At 42.8% G+C, this 23,250-nt stretch overlaps 1 protein-coding gene and 1 long non-coding RNA gene across 22 annotated transcripts in view; one reads left to right on the top strand and one right to left on the bottom strand.

Moving 5' to 3' along the window:
* LOC144581785 (uncharacterized) overlaps positions 1-4,908 on the top strand; it is a 127,110-nt gene extending 122,202 nt beyond the window's left edge. The window contains exon 3 of the long non-coding RNA XR_013533018.1: positions 2,049-4,908. This is a non-coding gene — a long non-coding RNA (uncharacterized LOC144581785). The remainder of the gene's footprint in view (positions 1-2,048) is intronic.
* TRPM3 (transient receptor potential cation channel subfamily M member 3) overlaps positions 1-23,250 on the bottom strand; it is a 980,420-nt gene that overhangs the window by 78,646 nt on the left and 878,524 nt on the right. For all 21 annotated transcript variants that reach the window (XM_017973100.4, XM_035264315.3, XM_035255728.3 and 18 more), the window contains 6 exons: positions 21,417-21,446; positions 20,244-20,533; positions 19,057-19,285; positions 16,034-16,201; positions 10,832-10,972; positions 2,025-2,153 (listed from right to left, as the gene is read on the bottom strand). In XM_017973100.4, the coding sequence (XP_017828589.1) occupies positions 2,025-2,153; positions 10,832-10,972; positions 16,034-16,201; positions 19,057-19,285; positions 20,244-20,533; positions 21,417-21,446 (987 nt within the window). The remainder of the gene's footprint in view (positions 1-2,024; positions 2,154-10,831; positions 10,973-16,033; positions 16,202-19,056; positions 19,286-20,243; positions 20,534-21,416; positions 21,447-23,250) is intronic.

The following is a 23,250-nucleotide window of genomic DNA, read 5'->3' as shown; positions in this document are numbered from 1 at the left end:
AATGGGGACATCATGGGAAACCACAAAGCTTTCCTTGTGTATCCCTGGGAAGGCACCAAAGCATGCAAACTTTTCCATGTTCCCAGGACTTGCGTCTGAGCCCTGGAGGTCCTGCGTGCTGACTGTGAGGAGGCAGGAAGGCCGTGGTTTGTGGGGTCCTCACCCATTGGTCATCAAGCACCTCTTGAGTGAGTTGAGGACGGGACATGGGGGGTGGGGCACTACCTCACTGGGCCGCAAAGGAAAAGGTCAGACTCTGAAGTGGTCACCGCCTCACTCCCCACAGGAAGCGAGGACTCTTTGGTTGACCCCTTCCTGACCCCGGCCTCCAAAGCCCTGCCCTCCCTGCTATTCTATGCCTCCTTAGGGGAAATGGATATCCAGGCCTGGAGGCTCCTGGCAGCCTGCCTGTTTGGCAGCCTCTGCCAGAACAGTCCGTGGAGTACAGACTGCTCCCTGTCTTCTCCCAGTCTGGTCCCTGGAGAGACTCCAATCTCCCTGCTCGAGTCCTTCCCTTTTCTGCTTATCCTGGGGAAGGAATATGCATCTAGGCGTTAAATAGCGCAGGCACCAGCTGGCACAACACAGCCACAGGGCCTCAGCAGGAGCGGGCCTCAGTTCTCAGAGAGCTGCACAAAGACCAAAGCAAATTTATTAGTGTTTTTCAGTTTGCAAATGGGAAATCCACAACATTGGTCAAGAAGAAAAGGCACCATGAATGGGAAGACCGAAGTATAGACAACTAGCTGGAACAAGGCAAGGCATTCCATTTTTTTTTTTGAAAAAAGAAAAAAAAAAAGATCCAGGCTCTTGTCAAATGGGACTGGCATACCCACTCCTAAGTTCTCAGGATGGGGAGATGCTAGTTGGAGTTAAAATATCCCCCAAATAGTTTACAAACCCAAGAGAAGGGCTTAAAATAGACATAAAACATTTTTTATGACTTCCATACAACTGCATCTAACTTTCTCTGGAAGAGAACATTCTAGAGCTGAAACCTTGCCTTTTAACCTGTCTTTGAATTGAAGGCAAGAGTGAAGGTGTGGATTTGTAGGAGTCCTTTTTTCCTATGGTACCCAATATGTTCTCCCACTCACTGTCGTACAGCAATTAGAGTTGTTCCCGAGCTCTTAAAGACGCAGTGGACTTGACTGGGAGCATTTCCTCCAGAAAGGGCCTATCTTGCCTACTGTCATTTCAGGAAAAACGCAGAGAAATCGGCACTGCCTCCTAAGCCTGCCTTCCCTAAGGGTTGTACCTGGTGGAACAGACGCTCGTGGTGAACATTGAGCAGGGCTGCAGAGCCCTCTTGTGGACTTTCGCCTGATCACATTCTTTTTAGCAGCTCTGAATCTGATGGGCCCCGGGTTACCTCTGATTTCAAATAAACCATTTAGAGGTGGCATTTTGAAGGCTCCTATTAGGCCATAGGAATGGGGGGAGAAAAGAGGGACCCCTCGCCCACAACTTGAAGGACCTGCGTTTAGTTCATCTTGGTGGTCCCTACGGCTGGTGGAGTGTCTGGTGCCCATAAGTTGCGAGCGGAACATTGAGAAGAAAAAAAACCAGAGAATAAGGCAAATGAATGAGTGAAAGCAGAGTTCCTCCTAGAGCAGCTGAAACACATCTGGAGACTCACAGGTATGCACAGGCTGTGTCCAAAGACACCCAGAGTAAGGGGTTAAAAGGGAAGTTAAAAGTGGCAACATCTAGAAAGTCATGTATTTAGGGATAAGTAAAGATAGGTGTAAACAGCATCAAAAACAATTGGAGGCCTTCTTGGACAAAAGCTATGTTAGCAGAGAACAGACTAAATCCTAAGCACTCGGCGTGACACCCATATCACGACCACACTGTGAAGCCTCCCCAGGTTGGTCAGAGGAGCAAATCAGCAGCTGTGGTAGCTTTAGAGAAAACAGCTTCCAGCTTAATGTGCATCTCAGGCATCTTCCTGCCCCTCTGTCCACAGATAGAACTTTTAACCACTGTCCTTCTCTTATGTTTTCTTTTATAAAAGCCATTACCTCTCTCATCTTTTCTATTCCCAGGGTGAAAATATAGGAGATGACGATCCATTCCTGGGTGGACGGCCAGCGTTCCATCTTCACTAACACGATATAGTTGAAAAGCATCAGGTATCCGATATACGCCAGCTGTAAGGAAATACAATATGGTGCTCTGGCTGTTCAGGCCCAGGAGCCCCAGTAGCAGCCAAGGCCACCACACAGCAGCACAGAACAAGGTCAGCAAGCAGGACATAGAATGTAGGACAAAATGAACTTGAAGGTGCTAAACTGCCAAAAGAATTAGAAAAGACTGTAATACTTGAAATACTAGAATATGCAATCTTTCTTTTAACCCGTACATGTGTTGCTGGGGCTCTAGTGCTTTGTTTGAATCTATGTGTCACGATGCATCATTTCGTCTTGCAGTTACCCATTTTTGTGTGTGTGTTTTCTTGGCTAAAAAGGGAACCTTGGCTGTCAGTGGCTGCTCTTGCTCATGCGTGGACCTTAGGTTCTTAAACTAGGACAGCACAGTGGATTTTTGCCTCTTGAATGCCAGGCAGAATAAGCGTCCATGAGAAGAAAAGGAAGCAGAAGATGCATGTAACACCGGTAAATTGGTCAAACCAATATAAAAATAGCCTAGGCTTCAAGTGCTTGTCTTGTCAGTGCCCTGGGAGGGTTTTACCGTTTTCATTTTACCACCTTCCTGCCCAACCCAAGTTAAAATATTCCTTCCTGGTATTTGCTGCATTGAAACAAAACCAGAGAAAACAACACAATTTATAGAAAGAAAAGGGTCTGTGCAGTCTTTTGTGGACTGGAGTGGGGTTTAATCCCCAAAGGCCTCTGGTGCCTTGGGGTTGGATCCTGATGTGATGGGCTGGATTGCTGATGTCTGGAAGAACTCCCCAGGGTTTGGTGACTGTTCCTGGAGGATTCAGTTGTGTCAAGGTGAGTGAAATGCAGGGAAACTCGTGAGGCTCTTGCATAAGGGGCTGAAGAGCCTTGAGAAAAAACTCACCCTAAGGGCAATGGCAGGTTAGCTGGGCCTTCTTCAGGTAATGCCTCAAGTCCAGTGAGTGCCTCACTGGCCTTAGGGGCTGTGGAGGCCTCAGGGGCTGTGAGCAGGAACCAAGGGGGAGTTTATTAAAATCTGCTGCATTCTTCAGAGTGGTGTAGCAGGTAACAGGACACAGTGTGGGTGAAAGGACTGAGGCCTTGAGGGGTCTGCAGGTACTGTGTGACTTTGGAGCTGGGAAGGATGCTTAGAAGGCAGAGGAAGCTGCAGCCTCACTGGGAGATGTGCTGCTTTCTCTACTAAGGAAACTTTCTCCCTCCTTCTCTACCTCCTACTTTCTTTTCCTAATAAAAAGATTCTCTTATTTTTTGAGACAGGGTCTCACTCCCACCACCCAGGCTGGAGTGCAATCGCATTGTCATCTCAGCTCACTGTAGCATTGACTTCCCAAGCTCAGGTGATTCCCCTACTTTAGCTTCCTGGGTAGCTGGGATGACAGGCACGTGCCACTATGCCCCGCTAATTTCTGTGTTTTTAGTAGAGACGGCATCTCACTTTGTTGGCCAGGCTGGTCTCAAACTCCCGGTCTCAAGAGATCCTCCCACCTGGGCCTCCTAAAGTGCTGGGATTACAGGCATGAGCCACCATACCCAGCTGAATGGATTCTTGGTTTTTGTGTGTGTGTGTGTGTGTTTTTTTTTTTTGAGATTGAGTCTTGCTCTATTGCCCAGGCTGCAGTGCAGTGGCGTGATCTCATCTCACTGCAAACCTCTGCGTTACCCTCCTGAGTAGCTGCAATTACAGACACCTGCCACCACGCCTGGCTAATTTTTGCATTTTTAGTAGAGATGGGGTTTCACCATGTTGGCCAGGCTGGTCTTGAACTCCTGACCTCAAGTGATCCACCTGTCTTAGCCTCCCAAAGTGCTGAGATTATAGGTATGAGCCGCCACACTTGGCCTAAATAATTCTGAGACTCCATCATGCTGCACATTTGCAGACACAACTGTCGCACAAAAAGTTCCTTATATCTTAAAGGGTGAAGTATGTCAGAATTAAATGAGATAGCTTATGAGAGCTGGGCAGGTAGGCTAACCCTAACCTGCATAGTTTGTACTGACCCACCCTCACCCTGCAGGGGCCTATCATTTCAACCTATGCCTAGGTCCTACCCCTCCCCATCTTCAGGAATCATGAAAACTTCTCATGGAAGAGTTTACTTAAAATTGTGTAGGACGCTGTTTAAGAATCAGTTCAAAATGGAACTTGGTTCATATGGTTTCCATTTACCATAAAACACTGGCATCAATTCTGTAGTCCTGTGAGTACAGACTGCAAAAAACAAAAAAAGGACTTCAGTGGTTGAAACTCTAAAATATACTCTCAGCCTCCTTCTGACTTGAAATCCTTCTCTTAGTTGGGTCAAATTCCATCAATCGTAGGTGAAATGAATATCGTTAACTGCCCTCGTTTTATCATTTTATCCACTGCATTGCAAAATATTCCAAAGCATTATCTTCTATTGTCATATGTATGCCCAGTGACACACAGAGTCTTCCGGGACCTCTGCATTATAGTATTTAAAAGTAACTCCTTGAACCTGCATCTGTCCTCTGAATACAGGTCTAATGTGCTTAGTGGAAGGAAGGTAGGCATAGCTATCAGTGAAGCTTGGATTTAAATCCCAGCTCACATAATTCCTAGATGTATCATCCTTTGTAAGGTTAACCTGCCTGGGCCTCCATTCTGGAGAATGGAATCACTTCCACTTTCCTTATAGTTCCTTTGTAATGACTGGGGATCTATCTATCTGTCTGTGTCTGCCAACACACTGTAGAGGCCCAATAAATACTGGCTAATATCCGCCTGTTTTTTTTTCAAGATGCTGGTGGTGGTCTTTTTGTCTCCTCTCCCCTTAGTCCTTACTTCCCTTTGATTTCCAATTAACTATGCACACCACTCCTTTTTTCCTAAAATTGCCCTCATTATTGGTTATGCTTTCTTGTGTCATAGTTTTTAGCTCCTGCCTGTTTTTTGCATCACAGTTACTCTATAAGGAACTTTTCCCATAGTCAAGCTATAATATAATATTTTGGGACAACTCTCAAAATACAGACTTCTGAAAATAGGGTCTTATGTTTAGATGGCACAACAGAGAATGGGCTGCTGTCTTGGAAGCAGCCTATCTCAGAACTCACCAACATTCATGCAGCAGTAGATTATCTTGATATGATGTGCTTTGTATATGTGTATAAACATATACATATACATGTATGTATGCATGTATGCATGTATGTATGTATTCTGTAAGCTTTAATAACCTGTATGTAGAATGTCCGGACTTTTGAACAGAAATCTAACCTATCAGTCTTATTTAAGTCAGTGGGAAAACTAAGAATTTCCATTTTTTTAACATATATGCTATAGGAAATTTAAAGTGTTTTTTTTTCCGGTTCTGTGAAGCAAGTCAGTGGTAGGTTGATGGTGATAGCATTGAATCTATAAATTACTTTGGGCTGCACAGAATTGGGAAAAAACCCTTAAATTTCATATAGAACCAAAAAAAAAAAGAGCCCATGTAGCCAAGACAGTTGTAAGCCCAAAAATAAACCAACAAACAAAAACAAAGCTGGAGTTATCACACTACCTGACTACAAACTATACTACATGGCTATAGTAATCAAAACAGCATGGTACTGGTACCAAAACAGAGATATAGACCAATGGAACAGAACAGAGGCCTCAAAAATAACATCACACTTCTACAACCATCTGATCTTTGATAAACGTGACAAAAGCAATGGGGGAAGGATTCCCTATTTAATAAATGGTGTTGGGAAAACTGGCTAGCCATATGCAGAAAGCTGAAACTGGATCCCTTCCTTACACCCTATACAAAAATTAACTCCAGATGGATCAAAGATTTAAACATAAGACCTAACACCATAAAAACCCTAGAAGAAAACCTAGGCAATACCATTTAGGACATATGCATGGGCAAAGACTTCATGACTAAACACCAAAAGCAATGGTAACAAAAGCCAAAATAGACAAATGGGATCTAATTAAACTTAAGAGCTTCTGCACAGCAAAATAAACTATCATTAGAGTCAACTGAAAACCAACAGAATGGGAGAAAATTTTTACAATCTACCCATCTGACAAAGGGCTAATATTCAGAATCTACACAGAACTTAAACAAATTTACAAGAAAAAACCCCATCAAAAAGTGGGCAAAGGATATGAACAGACACTTCTCAAAAGAAGACATTTATGTATCCACAAACATATGAAAAAATGCTCATCATCACTGGTCATTAGAGAAATGCAAATCAAAACCACATTGAGATACCATCTCACGCCAGTCATAATGGCGATCATTAAAAAATCAGGAGACAACAGATGCTGGAGAGGATGTGGAGAAACAGGAAGACTTTTACACTGTTGGTGGGAGTGCAAAATAATTCAACCATTGTAGAAGACAGTATGGTGATTTCTCAAGGATCTGTAAATAGAAATACCATTTGACCTAGCTATCCCATTACTGCATATATACCCAAAGGATTATAAATCATTCTATTATAGAGACATATGCACACGTACGTTTATTGCAGCACTGTTCACAATAGCAAAGACGTGGAACCAACCCAAATGCCCATTAATGATAGAGTAGATAAAGAAAATGTGGCACATATACACAATGGAATGATATGCAGCCATAAAAAAGGATGAGTTCATGTCCTTTGCAGGGCCATGGATAAAGCTGGAAACCATCATTCTCAGCAAACTGACACAACAGAAAACCAAACACTGCATGTTCTCACTTATAAGTGAATGGTGAACAATGAAAACACAGGGACACAGGAGGGGAACATCACACACAGGGATCTTTCAGGGGGTGGGAGACAAGGGGAGGGATAGAATTAGGAGAAATACCTAAAATAGATAATGGGGTGATGGGGCACATGTAACAAATATGCATGTTCTGCCCATGTACCCCAGAACTTACAGTAAAATATATATATATATATGTATTATTTCTATGCATTTTCCATTAACCAAGATTCATGCTTCTTAAACTATCAAACACAAGCACCAAATCCTGCCACAGTTTGCTGTGGATCCCTGGTGGGACTCTGCTCCTCCTCACTTCTTCCTGGGCCTTTTTCTACTATCTCTGGAGAGCAGAGGGAAACATGGTCTTACAGAGGATAGAGTTGATCACTGCTAGGGAAACTCAGAGCAGGCACTGTGTTCTCTGACCTGCAGTCACTTTACACTCTGAATTTGAACTTTTCCAGCCAGATACCTGAAATAGGCTCTCAACACAAGCAGGGTCTAGAAGCCAGTTGGACCCCTGCCTCCTTTCTTCTTAGATGAGAAGAAGAGAGTGGACCCCTGCTCCTAGAGAAGCTTGCTATGATGAAAAAGTGAGGTCATATGGAAATGAGGTGTGTCCTACCTTTCAGAAAATTGGGAGAGTGGGAGAGGCCATTTTTGGAAATCTGGTGAGAAATACTCTTACAGAGAAAAACACAGCCCAAAGCATGTGGGACCTTCAATCTGAAACTGAATTTCATTGTTAATTATGTCTGGTGATTTGAGACTGGCACACCTCATTTCCAGTCACCTCCCCGAGAGCTGGACTTTGTCAGTATGCGAAGATGTAAACACAACTGAACAGATCTGGGAGATCCAGTCTGATGGGTTTGCTGAGGCCAGCCCTGTCAGACACGCTGAAGGGTGCTGGACACACAGGTCCCACCCCACAAAGAGGAGCCTCTCAGTAAGCCACCAATAACATAAGCAAAGCAGCATGTCTCAGCCATCTCTAATCATAAAATTTACCTGGGAAGCTGGTTCAACTATCACGGCCTTTTAGGCTCCTTCCCGAAGATTTGATTCCACGGGTCTATGATGGGGCTAGAAATTTGTACTTCTAACAAAACACCCTTGTCATCACGGAAGTTTTAGATATACTGATACTATCACTTCTACTGATTTCTGCTCTCATGGGTTTGCAAACTTTTTCTGCAAATAACCAACTAGTTAACCTTTAAGGCTTGGTAGACCTGATAGTCCCTCTCTCTGTCTCTCAGCACTCATCAACTCCATGTGGTAGCACAAAAGCAGCCAGCCTATTGGTAATGTTAAATCAGGTTGATCCGAAAACTGTTTTCTTACATACTTTAAGTTCAGCCTAAAAGTTCCTCTGTACATTGTCAGCTATAACAAATGAAGGTGTAAAAGGACCATTTATCGAGTTTTGGTCAATCAAATGTAGCCAACTGTTCAAACCGTGTTCAAATAAGGCAAATGCTGAGCTGTAACCCATCCAGCTGTTTCTGTACCTCACTTCCATTTTCTGGATGCCACTGCCCTATCTTCCACCACATGGCCCTGCTAGAGTCTCAGAGCCCACTCTGGCTTGGAAGGCTGCCTGATTCACGAATCATTCATTGCTCAATTAAACTCCTTTAAATTTATTCGGTTCAAGTTTTTCTTTTAACAGAAAGTAAGAGACTGTCTGTGTTCCAATTATGTATGGACACTAAAATTTGAACATGTGTCTCAAGTTTTCCTTTTTAAATTTTATTTCAACCCTTTAAAAATGTAAAAACCATTCTTAGTTTGCAGGCCATAATCACAGGCCAGGGGTCGAATCTGGCTCAAGGGCTGTAGTTTGCCAAGAACTGTTCTAGGCTAACAGTTGGGTTATTGTAATATAAGAGGAAGAACAGACCTGGCTGTAAAATAGCTGCAAAAATATTATCTTGGGCTGGGTGCAGTGGCTAATGCCTGTGATCCCAGCACTTTGGGAGACCAAGCAGGCCTATTGCTTGAGGCCAGCAGTTCAAGACCAGCCTGGCTAACATGGCAAAACCCCATCTCTTTAGCCAGGTGTGGTGGTACACATCTGTAATTCCAGATACTCAGGAGGCTGAGGCACGAGAATCACTTGAACCTGGGAGATGGAAATTGCAGTGAGCCAAGATCACACCACTGCACTCCAGCCTGGGTAACAGAGTGAGACCCGGTCTCCAAAATAAATAAGTAAACAAACAAATAAATAAATAAATATCATCTTGATAAAATAGTTGTTAGGATTACAGAGAGTACTTAAATGATACCTAGAACATTGCCTCAAACATAGCAGGTGCTCACTAAAAGAGTATTTTTGTTGAGTGTGTAGGTGAACACAACACTGATTATCTACTGCTGTGCAATGTGACTAGCCTAGGAAAAACAATAGTCACAGTTACATTGTACTTACACGTCAAGGAACTGCTTTAAGTGCTTTGCATGTTTTTACACATTTAGTCTTCATTAAGTCCTATAAAATCGGAACTACTATTATGGGAATTAAGTTGTTTGAGGGCACACGGTAAGAAGTGCAGATGGGATTCCCACCCAGGCTGTCTGATTCCAAAGTCCATGCTTGTCACCACTAAGCTGTTTTCTGCAAGGTTAAAAATAATATAGAGCTGTATAAAATATATGAATAGAAATGATTTTGCATGTCTCAGTTATTTTTGGAGGAAGAGAATTTTTCTCTTAACATTGATAAATTTCAATTTTTACTTCACTGAAAACATCTAATATTTGTATTTCAATAATATTCTATCGTCTCTCAAGACCACACTTTAAAGTGGTAGTTTCTGAATGGTGGCAATTTTATCCCACAAGGGGATACTTGGCAATATCTGGAGACACTTTGGTTCTCATTCTTGGGGGCTAAAGAGTTGCCACTGAGTAGAGGCCAGGGATGCTGTAAACATACTACCTGTGGGGGCGGAGATGGTCCCCAAAGTGAAGAATTATCCAGCCCTAAATGTCAATAGCACTGATGTGGAGAAACCCAGCTTTAAAGTCAGTGTTAAGTGTTAGAACACAGGACCACATGAAAAGCACCTCATCTGGTCATTTGAGTCATTTTGGCCTCAGATACAGATTATCCTGTGGCTGACTCAAATGACTGCTATGCAGCTGGTTGTGGAAAGGGCTAAAAATACAGATGCACTATCCTTCATCTGGTGCAGTTCCACTGTGGTTGGAAGGAATCGGAGATGACCTGGGCCAAAAGCTCACCATGAAAAAAAAAATCACTGAAGAGTAGAAGTGAAGAACCAATCATTAAACCATTTTTACCAGAGCAGGAGGTCATTTCAGGGACAATTCACTCTTTTGAAGGCAGGAAATGTTTATGGGATGTGCATACTAAACAATATTTGCCATGATTGTAGGTTGCCTTTGAGTCGTTTTTGCTGCTGTGGTTTGCATATTGTTAATTGTGTTGGAACAAGAAAGGTTGTTTGATGACACTAGCAGCTTGGAAGTATTTACACACACACACACACACACACACACACACACGACCTCTTTAGTGGTGTTACTTCCAGACTCTCCTCACTGTTTACCCACCAAAAGTCCCCCCAAATCCAGACTGGCATCTAAAATGGGCGACTGTGATCTAGCGCTTGTCCATTCAAAACAAGGAAGCCTTTCAGAAAATGACATCTACTTTCCTGTCAGGCAAGACTCATACTCATCTCACCTCTATTTCTGTTAGTTCTCACCTCCACCATTTCCTTCATTTTCCGAGAGGAGGAAAAATGTGGCCTGTGAAAGCTGCCTAACAAATGCCACAAATCTTGCAAAGCTACTGAAAAAGCAAGGTGACAGAACTTTCATTCATGTGTGTGCGGCACTTCCAACTTGCAGAGAAAACCGCATGGACGCATGAGAAATAGACATTGGTTCCTCGTGGCCATCCTTTAGGAAGGAGAAAGGGCAATGTGCTTACTGTGTAGAACCAGAACTTCACGATGGGTGCATTGTAGAATTCATAGATTTTCCTGCCGAGGGGGATTAACCGGTGCCTGCTCTGAACTTCCTCTTCATCCTTCTTCCTGGAGGACTCCCCGTTGTTTCGTCCCAGCATTGCCTACGGTGGAAGAGAATTGATATCATCATGGCAGGGCTCTGGAGAGCATGTAGTCCAATGTGCTCATTTTACAGATGAGGAAAGGATGCTCAGAGAACCTAAGAACCCAAGGGCCCAGAGATTTAGTTGTACCTTTCTAACAGTGTATTTGCACTATACGTATAATCTGTGAATACCCTTTGCCTGAGATGGAAGGCCTTGGGTGTATTTCTTGACCATTCTCTTCTCTTCAACCCTGGGACTTCTGGAAGATGTGGGTAACAGAAGATGCCCAGATTCCAGAGAGGAAGAAAGAGTGTAGCCTGGGAAGGCCAGACTTCAGGAATCTGTTCTCCCTCCCCACCCACGTGCTCTCTATATATCATAAAACAGGCTAGATCTGGGTTCAAATCTGTCTCTTCAAATGCTAAGGACCCTTAAGTCAAAGGTAAATTGGACCAGAGTACTTAATTTATCCAAAGGTTGTGATTACTCAAGTAATAAATGATCTGCAGTGCCTGGAGCTTAGTTAGGTTAGTGATATGGTTTGGCTCTGTGTCCCCACCCAAATCTCATCCTTGAATTGTAATCCCTACGTGTCAGGGGAGGGACCTGGTGGGAGGTAATTGGGTCATGGGGGCAGTTTCCCCCATACCGTTCTTGTGATAGTGAGTGAGTTCTCATCAGAGCTGATGGTTTTAAAGCGTGGCACTTCCTCAGCCTCTCACTCTCTCTCTCCTGCCACCATGTAAGATGTGCTCTGCTTCCCCTTAGCCTTCTGCCATGATTGTAAGTTTCCCAAGGCCTCTTCAGCCATGCAGAACTGTGAGTCAATTAAACCCTCTTCTGTTTATAAATTACCCAGTCTCAGGCAGTATCTGTATGGCCATGTGAAAATGGGACTAATATAGTTGGTGACATCTCCCTGACCCTTAGGCATGGGCATTAGCTCCCTGATTTCAAAGGCTGTAAATCCTGAATTATTGCTGGTACAGTTTTAGGGCAGTTCCTGTGAACACTGCCTTCCTCTGCAACTACGTGGGACTAGGGGAAGGATGCCAGTCAGGCCTGACCTGGAGAGGTCCTTGTGTCCAAGCTGCTAGAAATTTCCTTGAGAACAGAATTGTTTTCTTCTCATTCATGACAACAGTAGCAGTGACAACAACTATAAATTAGATTTAACTGAGAAATAGTTCCAGGCCTGGGTCACTCAGAAGGGAGACTGAGTCCGAACACAAACACTTCAAATTGGTGGCACCACGGGAAATGTTTTTAGCTACTCTGACACTTAGTTTTTTAACTGTAAAATGAAGGTAATAAAGTACCCACTATAGGGTTTGCCTACAAGTCAGTTAACATCTGGCACTTAATAAGTCCTCAGTAAACATTAGCCAGGCTTTCAAGTAAACTGAGACCTTCTAAGACACTCTTGACTAAAATGATCTAGTTGAAATCACTCACTAGAAAAAAAGTGTTATTAGAATCTATATCAGCATAATTTCTTGGCTTTAATTCTTCAGTACTTACTAGTTTCTCAAAATTTGGAGATTTTTATTACATGTGAGGACAGGGTAAGACTTTATAACTGCTCAGGACTGACAAAGATTTGGGACAAGATAGAGTCTTGTTCTGGGACTACTGGGAATATAAGCTTAAAGTTGAGAGAGCTCATTATAGAAACAATTCACTGGTTTTTAAGTGGAGAGTAGAGACAACCCTAGTTAATTCTGGCTTAAAATACTTTACCTAAAATATACGAATATTAGTTTCAACTGCTTGGTTCATTATCTCAAATATTCACTTTATTCAAATATGTAATAATCACAAATGATTGACCTGTAACCAGTAGGATTTCTGGAGTAGACTCTGGCTGGAAAGGTCCCTTGAGTTAATGAAGAAGTAAGATTGCATACTAAGACTTAAGTGTATATTTTCATCGGTGAGTGGAGTAAATCTTTCTGATGGACATGGCACAGTAGACAGTGATAGAGTTCTATAAATATTGATCGTTGACCTCAAGAAACTCTGGTTACATGACATTTGGTTGTCTATAATTTATGTTACATAATTATCATGCTTCTGTTTTGCTTATTTATATGCTTGACAACCTAATGCTATTTGGGGACACAATGAGATGAAAGTAAAGACAGCTTGAAGGTTTTTAGGCATCTTGGAGAGTGGCATGTTGGGGTAACTTTTGGGGATGGTGGCTTTCCCAGCACAGCTATTGACATGCCCTGGGTCTGTGGACTTGTGGGGACATTTATCCAGCAGTGCAGTCAAAACAAAAACAAATGCCTGTTTTGCCTTTATTATTCAGACATATTCCTGCATGAACGCACTTGTAAAGGGCTTGTCTTTCATGGGTTTAAGTAAAGCATTTTTGACATTTCATTAATTCCAGCCTAGGCAGCTTAACTGGTGATTTTGTTTATGTCTTCTCCCTGTATTCAAACATTTCCTTTGACATTCCTTAAAGCAGAATCTAACAGGGTCAAATATAGACAAAACGGCACAGCATGATTTGAGAATCGATGCTGGCTAGACACAGTTGTCGAGGCTGAGAAAGTTCCTTTGAGGTGAACTAAACTACTAAAAGCTACAAAAATGAAGTGAATTGAGGTTGATATTTTTGTGTCTCATTTTGGAAGGGCCAAAGGAAAATGTCCCATTCCAAGGGAGGATGTACTGGTTTAACACCAGTATAATACTGGCTCAAATATCAAGCCCATAAAGGACGGGAGGTGCCCATGAGCTGCACTCTGCAATTCTGTTCAGGTTCTGTCCACTGACCAGTGCCCAAGCAGTGACAGAATTTGCCAACAGAGTCAAGGGAGGCTCCCCTTTAAAGACAACTGCTGTCAAGTCCTGAGTTTGCCAGGCCACATGTCCTTTCCTTCTCCCTACTGTTTCTGCCTGTGCAGAAGAAACGGGCAGCAATGCTCTTGCAGTGCCTTCTACTGGACTCTTAGTAAACAATGCCAGGGTCTATTCTCTTGTTAGCAAAGTTTGCTCTTAATGTAGAGATGCATCTCTTACAGTGGCTTCTTGAATGATCAGGTTCTCAAACCCTAGACTGAGCAGGGGGAGCTACCTCTCTCTGCTTTCTTCCCTGAGACCCAACCAGAGAGAACGCTGATTCAGTTTCTGGATGTCTTCCTAGGATGTGTGCTGATGTCAGGACTGTGCCAGGCTTGACTTGGAGGATCATTCATCACTTTTGGATTCTTTCTGTTACAGGGTGGACCAAACTGGAGAATAGAGAAACACTCTCTCTCACCCTTAACCTATTGTCTAAAAGTGTGACTGATGGAGTCTATATGCCTGGGTTCTGATCTTAGCTTTGCCATGGATTAGCTGGTATCCTTGGGCAATTTAACCTCTCTGAGTGTTAGCTTCTCCATCTGTAAATGGGGATTAGGGCTGGGCATGGTGGCTCACGCCTGTAATCCCAGCACTATGGGAGGCCAGGGTAGAGGACTGCTTGAAGCCAGGAGTTCCAGATTAGCCCGGGCAATCTCTTAAAAAAGAAAATTAGCCAGGTGTTGTGGTACACGCCTGCATTCCCAGCTACTTGGGAGGCTAGGTGGGAGGATCCCCTGAGATCACAAATTTGAGGTTACAGTGAGCTATAATCTCACCATTTTACTCTAGCCTGGGTGACAGAGTGTGACCCTGTCTCTAAAAATAAATAAATAAATAAGTAAAATGGAGATGATAATAGTGCCTGTCTTGTGGGACTTTCCTGAGGATTCCATTAGTAACTATTTGTAAAGCGCTTAGCACTGTTAAAACAACACTAGTTCAGTGTGCCGGTCTTCCATATAAGTAGTTTACAGGCACAGTTTTTACACTAGACGACTACTTGTGAGGTAACATTATCCTTGCTGTGTTTGAGGTTATAAAATTGTGCCCAAGGTCACACAGCAAGTAGATGATGGGGCAGGATTCTGGCTCCAGAGCACACGTTCAGCTGAAATATTCAGTACAGGTTCAGTATTACTATTGCCAATTTTCTTCTAATGATCAAACTATTATCTTCTATCCAGAGGACAAAACTATGGTAGATTGTTAGGGGAGACAGTCATCTGTTACAGAAGTGAGCTGACTCCACAGATTTTTATACAAATCCTCAAACTGAAACAAAGGTTGGCCTTTAATCCAGTAAGTCAGGGACTGTGTCTGCAAATGGATCTTTAGGAAGAGTCCACTGGAAGGAAATATTCTTTATCTGGAAGAGAAACAATTCACAGTACTGGCACACTAGGATAATAATACAAAGGCCTTTTGTCACCTGAGCAAACCAATTTTTGGTTTCACCCCTTATAGCTTCTTCTGGGTCACTACAGCAACAACGGTCAACGGCGGGGGTGGTGAGGGAGGGTGAGGCATATTGAGAAAGTCCTTATGGAGCTGTTGCTTGATGACTTCTAAGCTATGAAGCCTTGTTTGTCTCTTTAATAGCATGTGATATTTTTAGCCTTTGCATATGAGCCAGTGGCAGTCACGCTGCTCTGGCGGGGGTTGCGAGAAGCTGTCCCATGTCCAGCTGCCCCCTTCCCTCTGCAGAACAAAGCCTCTATCCTCTATATTATACCAGGAAGGGCTAATAAAAGCTTTGCATACAAACCTCAAAATTCAATTAGTGTGGTAATTGTGAGCCTGACCCTGAAGACAGATACAGGCTTAGCTTCTGGTCTGTAGAACAGTACCAGCTCAGTGAAGCTGGCTGCTCCCGAATCATGGATTCCCTTTCCTTCCTCGTGTGCTGAGACAGACACATCTTCTGGTTGTTCAAAAAGCTTTGCCTGTTTGGAAAATGTAGAGTGTCTTGCTTTAGAATTTCACTGGTTTGTCCTGCACCACAGGCTGGCTGCAGGTTTTCACATAAGAGTGGACCCTACAGTCATTTTATTTACACTTTTCCAATACCCTGGCCTCAGTACTGAAATGAAAGCACTCCATGGTGGAAGGCTGGGAACAGATGTCTGACCTAAGGAGTTATGGAATCTTAAGCATATTGGTGGGACAAGTGGACTAGGAATTCTGGCCACAGAGAATAACTGTGCAGTGTTTCCTTACTGTGAGCTCCATGTCCTCTTCATCTTTTTCCTTCATGGGCTTCTCTGGTTCTTCCGCCTCCTTCTCTTGGAGCTGGATTTCCTGGGCCTGAGACATGTAGGGCATGTCGTCTTTGTTCTTGAACTCCAAGCTGAGAATTGAAGGAGGAAGTAGAATTCCCAGAATTACCTAAAGTAATAATAATGATAATAATAATAATCACATTTAAAGGATTAAGATCAGGGTGGTTGTTTAGAATCAGAGGGCCTGGGGTGTGGGGTATAAGAGAGTGAGTGAGTGAGAGTGTGTGTGTGTGTGTGTACATGTGCACACACAATTGTTATATGCTCTGTAGTGGGACTGAACATCTGAGTAACTAACATATTAATACTAAGAGGTTCATTTGGTCACATCTAGGAAATACTTTGCACAGTAGATCAGTCTCATTTTTGGAGGAAAAAAGCATTTTGCCCAAATTTGTCTTACCCAATTAACACCCACTTTGCGTGTGGGTAACAGAGGAAAAAGAGACTCTATTTAAGGCAAAAGTGGGAAAGAATTCAGATTTACATTTAGCTATTAGACAGCCCTTGATTTTGACTGTGAAAGCAATTCATACATCTGTCCATTGGCATTTTTTGTGCTAATGTGTCAAGTGGAGTGGATTATGTGTTATCTGATTATCTATGTTAAAAAAAACAACGCTGTCCTAAGTTGACCTTGAGAGAATACATGTAGGAAAGCACTTAATTCATTTTAGGGCATCTTCCTGGTATTTGCTACAATGCAGCAGGAACACACACACACACACACACACACACCCCTTACACAAATGTCCCAGGAGAAGCCAGTATTGTATTTCTCTCATTATAAACATCAAGCGTAAATCTATGCAAGGACATTGAATACAGAAGCTTTTCTTCTGAGAGGCGGTCTCATTCTTCAGAGTGAACAAGTACGTTTCTGCATGATAATTCCCCAAGTCTTCTCTCACTTCTTCTCTCAAACCTAAAACAATTCTGGGGCGCAATTTCTGAAGATGAACCTCCTTAAAGAAACTGCTCCAAGGTGAGGGGTTAAGATCTCCTGAAGGGTCAGTAAAAATGATCCTCCAGTAATAAGGCAAGGACAGTGCTTGAATGCACACAGGGACGGCAGAAAAGTTCAGCGAAAATGACTATGAATTTATGATGCTGAATTCTGGGTGCCTGGCTGCCCTGGGAAGGCTCAGGTAGCAAGCTGGTATTCTTCAGGGGACATAACACCCCGTCCTCAGAGCTGAGAGCCAGCTTGGCTCCCTTCCAGAGGCTGGGCTTGGCGGTCACCAGCAGTGTGGCTATTAAGTGCCCATGACCCACATCAAGGAACCCTCCTGTGACTCTGGCCCAAGAGCCCACAGGAAGAGTGATATGGGGAAGGGGTGTTGGTCCAACAAAATAGTGGGTGTCAGATGCAGGTGTGGGGTTGGGGAGAGGAGGAAATGGAGTCATATAGGTCAAATGGTACAAAGTTGCAGGTATGTAGGGTGAGTATGTACCATACAGATGTAATGTACAAAATGAGGACTTAGCTGAAATACTGTACTATATACTAGACTTAGCTGAAATACTGTACTATATACTAGAAATTTGCTATGAGAGGTTTTAGGTGCTCTTACATACACAAGGAAGGGCAATGAGGTAAGATGATGGATATGTTAATTTACTTGACTAGAGTAACCATTTCACCATGTATATCAAAACATCATGTTGTGGCTGGGCGTCAGTAGCTCATGCCTGTAATCCCAGCACTTTGGGAGGCCAAGACAGGCAGATTACTTGAGGTCAGGAGTTCAAGACTTGCCTGACCAACATGGCAAAATGCTATCTATACTAAAAATACAAAAATTAGCTGGGCATGGTGGTGTGTGCCTGTAATACCAGCTACTCAGGAGGCTGAGGCAGGAGAATCACTTCAACCAGGGAGGCGGAAGTGGCAGTGAGCCAAAATCATGGCACTGCACTCCAACCTGGGTGACAGAGCAACACCCTGTTTCAACACCCCCACCACCACCAAAACCTCAAAAAAACCCATCATGTTGTATACCTTAAAACAAAAAACAAAAAACTCCCCACATTATTTCAATTTTCCATTTCCCATTTTTTCTTTCTTTACCTTTTTTCAGTTTTGTGTTTTCCTTGAAAAACACTGAAAAGAACATTAAAAAAGCAAATGCTACCCGCCATTCTATTTCTCCTAAAAACAGTAACATCTGTTTCATAGTCCATTCAACATCAGAGGTGACCACTGCCGACAATTTACTATGTGTCCTTCCTGGTTTTTATAGGTTAATGTACACAGACATAACTATATTTAGACACATTAAAAATGGCCTCAGATTATACATACTGGCCTGTGGCTCATTTTTCTTCATTTAAGAATAGATTAGGATTATCTAGCAACACCTTTACATATAAATTTATTTCAGTTTTATTTATTTATTTTTTTTCTTGAGAAAAAGAAGGAAAGAAAGAAAAAGTAGTGAAGGAGAGGAAGAATGAGGAAGAAAAAGAGGGAGAGAGAATGGGAATGTTGCTTTCTAAAAATGGGTATTGATTATTTTGGTTTAAAAAGATTTCTCAAGCACATCTGGTAAGAGCCAATGTCTCTATGACATGAAGCCGAGGAAGGCCAGGGGTTCAGGCACCCTTTGCAGAGACAGGTGGCCTAGGTGAGGACTCCTGGTGCAGCTGGCTTTGCTTCTACAAATGGCAGCCCCTGTAGTACCTGTGCATGGCCATCACCTTTGAATCCTCTGAAAAATATTAATGTCCAGGCACCCTTTCTAGAGATGCCGATGTAGCAGGACCCAGGGAGAGGCCCCAGGCTCTGTATGGAAAAAACAAAACCAAGCAACACTCTACAGGATTCTAATGCACAGTCAGGATTTAGAACCACCCTCCTGAGATAAGAAGATGCCCAATCCCACAGCAGATTTTGGCTGAGAACACTCTAACCCACCCTCCGGCCCTCACAGCCAAGAGGGCCTTGTTGGGTGCACTGACCTTGAGGCCTGAGTTCTTGCGCATGCGCAGCCGGCCCATCCACATGTCAGTGAGCAGCATCTGGCTGCACGTGTGAGCGATGAAGTCGCGGTGTTTGGCAGCCACGGCAAGCTGCAGGCACGTGGCGTTGCTCCAGTTCTTCAGCTCATACGTCAGCAGTTTCATGGCCAGCTGTTCATCCTGCTTGTAGGACTGGTCCAAGAGCTCCACAGCCAGCTGGCCGAAGTCTCTGAAAGACAGAATGGGTAGAAGAGTCTTTCAGGCCAGGTTGGAGACTTATAAGACCAAAATGGGGACCCACTGGCCAACCAGAAAATGTGGCCACTGTGTGATGTAGTTTTTTTCCTATGGGGTCTAGTCTGTTTGTAAATTAATCCAGTCAACATTCATTAAGCATCTACTATGTGCCAGCTACCAGGTATAGAACTGAGGGTTGTAAGACAAACAAGACGTGATCTCTGTTCTCAGGCCCTCAAATTCAAGGCATATGAGTGTAGGAGGTGGAGCAATCAATAGAGTGCAGTATGTCGTCTCCTTTTTTTTTTTTTGGTCAGCATCTCTGTTTGTTTCCCAAGCTGGAGTGCAGTGGCATGATCATGGCTCATTTCAGCCTTGACCCTCTGGGCTCAAGAGATCCTCCCACCTCAGCCTCCTGATTAGGTAGGACTACAGGTATGTACCACTACACCCAGCTAATTTTTGATTTTTTGGAGATGCGGTCTTGCTATGTTGCCCAGGCTGGTCTCAAACTTCTGGGCTCAAATGATCCACCCACCTCAGCCTCCTAGAGTGCTGGGATTACAGGCATGTGCCACTGCACAAGGCAGTATGTCCTTTTAAATGTGTCAAACTTCAGTTCAAATTCCAGTCTTGTCACCACACCTGTGATCTTGGACAGGTTACTTAAATCCTCTGAGCCCATTTTTCCTAGCTGAAAGAAGTGCATAGTATGGGACCTACCTCATGAGGTAGTTGAGAGGGTGAAATAAAGTGCTGTATGCTTCTGTATGTACCACCATCTGCGGAACTGCACACAATAAAGGGTAATTGTTTGTGTCCATCCTGTGTGTGCGTCACTGGGGTGATACTGTCTTCCTTTAAAGTTCTGAGTAGCTCAGACCCTCCAGCACTGGGAGCCCACCTTTCCTCCTCTCCCCCTGACCAGCCCATCTGCTGGACTAACCCACCTGGAATTGTGATTCAGCTCCTGGGAAATGTCGTCAACCATGTCGTTCTCAGAGGCCTCGTGAGCCATGGCTTTGCAGAGCTTACAGGCCACCAGGGCCTTGGCCATGGCCTCCTCACCATGCTGCCAGAAGAACAGGGCCATCTTCTGCCGCTTCATGAGGACAGCCCACACCATGAGCTCGTGGAAAGGGAAGGGGAAGTGGTTAATCTCAGGATCATCCAAGTCAATGTCCACCTCTTCTTCACGTTTCTTGGTTGTTTTTCTTCCTCGCCTCAGGGGAATATCATCCTGTAATTACAGGGAAACCATACTGGCTGCGTTAGAAATGCATTGGTTCATTTCAGTAAGCAGCAATTGTATATCTACTCCCAGCTAGCTCTGGGATCAATACTGAAATGAACTAGGCTAGCTCCTGTCTTAAAAGATCTCATAAGCTCTTCCATGCCTAACTTTAAAACAAGTGCTCATAAATGCATAAGCACAGTGCTGTGAGAACACGAATTACATTGTCATTTAAATAATTATTTTTTAATGGGCCATTTTCTTTCTTTTTACTTATGTCCATTTACTTCTTCAAAAGGTAATGTTGTTTGTACCTGATGAACAGCATTACCCTTTTTGCTGAAAGGATAAGGACATCCTAGATTCTTATTTGCATATACGACAATAACCACATGAACAAAAGATGACAAACGTATAATTTATCTCGAGTTTCCAAATACCTATTAGATGCATTTGTGAAGTAGTTCTGGCCTTCGAATCTGTTACTATTTGTAAACACTCAAGAATAAATTTTGATTACTGAATTTATATGCTTCCTTGTTTTCCAGATAGTTCAAATAGGATTTATTTTTTTGTTAGCAATACTGATAAAACCTCATGGTGGAATTTTCAAAGGTGCTCTGAGCAACCTTGTGACACATCATATACACACACACACACACACACACATATATATATAATTTTATAATATATACATACTACATATAGTATATGGTATATATAGTATTACACATTATATATACTATATTTATAGTATATATATTTCATATATAGTATATTATATATATATACACTATATATTTTATATATATACTATAAATACAGCATATATATAATATGTAATAAAGAGAATAAATCATTGACACTAATAATTTGAGCAAACACTTACCTCCATTCCCAGCAGTTTCAAGGCTTTGGGCTGTTAAAAAAAATGTTGTGAACAAAGTTAGATCAGTTAGATCTTTCTTTCATATAGGTAAGAAGAGTCCTATAATATGTATTCAGTTTAGTTTTTTGGGACAAGTTCTCACTTTGTCACCTGAATTGGAGTGCAGAAGCATGATCATGACTTGCTGCAGCCTCGACCTCCTGGGCTAAAGTGATTCTCCCACTTCAGTCCCCCAAGTAGCTGAGAGTCCAGGTGCATGTTGCCACGCTCAGCTAATTTTTAAAAATGTTTTATAGAGATGGGGTCTCACTATGTTGCCAGGCTGGTCTCAAGCTCTTAGGCTTAAGTGATCCTTCCACCTCAGCCTCCCAAAGTACTGGGATTATAGGCATGAGCCACCACACCCAGCCTCCAAGAGTCCTATTAGATTGTAAACATGGAATATAAGAACACTATTGTAGCATATAGCATTTATTTTATTTTACTAAATAAAACACCACAAGAAGAACGGATTTATAGAAATTCCAAAGGAGATTTTTGGATTTGGTGAGTTTAGTGAATCCTCAGAAGATGAGGATGCTGGCCAGGCATAATGAGATTGCCTGAAGATGGAGCATGCAGGTTTAGAATGTCTTTTGAGAACCAAGATTTATTTCATCTTCTATAACCATCCTGCTTGGCTGACACCTTCAGAGCATCTAGTACTTGAATGAGTACTCTGGTCTGAATGTTTGTGCCCCCCAAATTCATATGTTGATATTCTAATTTCAAAGCTGATGGCATTAGGAGGGAGGCTTTCTGGGAGGAGATTAGATCAAGAGAAGAACCCTCAGGGATGGGACTAGTACCCTTGTAAAAGAGGCTCAATGCAGCTCGTTCACCCTTCTACTGTAAGAAGGTGTCACTATGAATGAGGAAGCGGGCTCTCACCAGACTCTAAATCTGCTGGTCCCTAGATCTTGGACTTCCTAGCCTCTAGAACTGTGGGAAATGAATTTCTGTTGTTATAAGACATCCGCTGATGATATTTTGTCATAGCAGCCTGAACAGACCAAGAAAGATGAACAAGGAAACCTTCCATCAAACAGATCCAATCACGTATTTCTCAAACCTGTGAAAAGCCTCTATTATCTGGAGACTTGGAGTATTATTCAGAAATATATTAATATGTTAGATGCTTCATGCTGGCCATCTCCCTGTGCTGCTGCACAGCAGGGCAAGGGCAAGTGGGGCTAGAGGGCCTGTGCTGATGGTGGCAAAGATGCTCAACAGCATGGAAAGTGTCAGCACACAGGAAGCATCACTGGCCATGCTGGGAATGTGCAAAACAGGCACAGGCTGAGGAGACGGAGAGGAAGGCAACTTAGAACACAGACCCTGATCTACATTTAACAGGAAGTAATTACATCTTGGGGGCCAGGAAGACCAATTTTAAGCTTTTAAATATTTCAGAATGGTTGGGTGCCATCTTCAAAGTTATCTGAGTAAATGGTAAGGGTATAGCACTTACAGCTCCTCAAAATTGTATTTGACTATTCACATTAGAACAGCTCAGACCGAATTTCAATCTCTCTCAATCTCTCTCAATCTCTCTCTCTCTCCCCCGCCCCATACCTCTTTCAGTTTCTAAAATGACCACTAGACTAGCATCTATTTCATTTTTTTGCTTATTTATACTTGTTGGCATTTTTAAAATTTGTTATATATTGTTTCATTAACAAATCCCTGTCGTTAAATTTTAGGTGTTTTCTAAGTTCTTTACTAGTACCACAAAATACTTTCAGAATCAGAAGAAAGCTTTGTTAAATATAAAAATCATAGCTGGGCACAGTGG

This window comes from Callithrix jacchus, chromosome 1 (assembly GCF_049354715.1).
Source record: "Callithrix jacchus isolate 240 chromosome 1, calJac240_pri, whole genome shotgun sequence".
In the NCBI taxonomy this organism is placed as follows: domain Eukaryota; kingdom Metazoa; phylum Chordata; class Mammalia; order Primates; family Cebidae; genus Callithrix; species Callithrix jacchus.
This window is presented reverse-complemented; position numbering and strand designations above follow the sequence as displayed.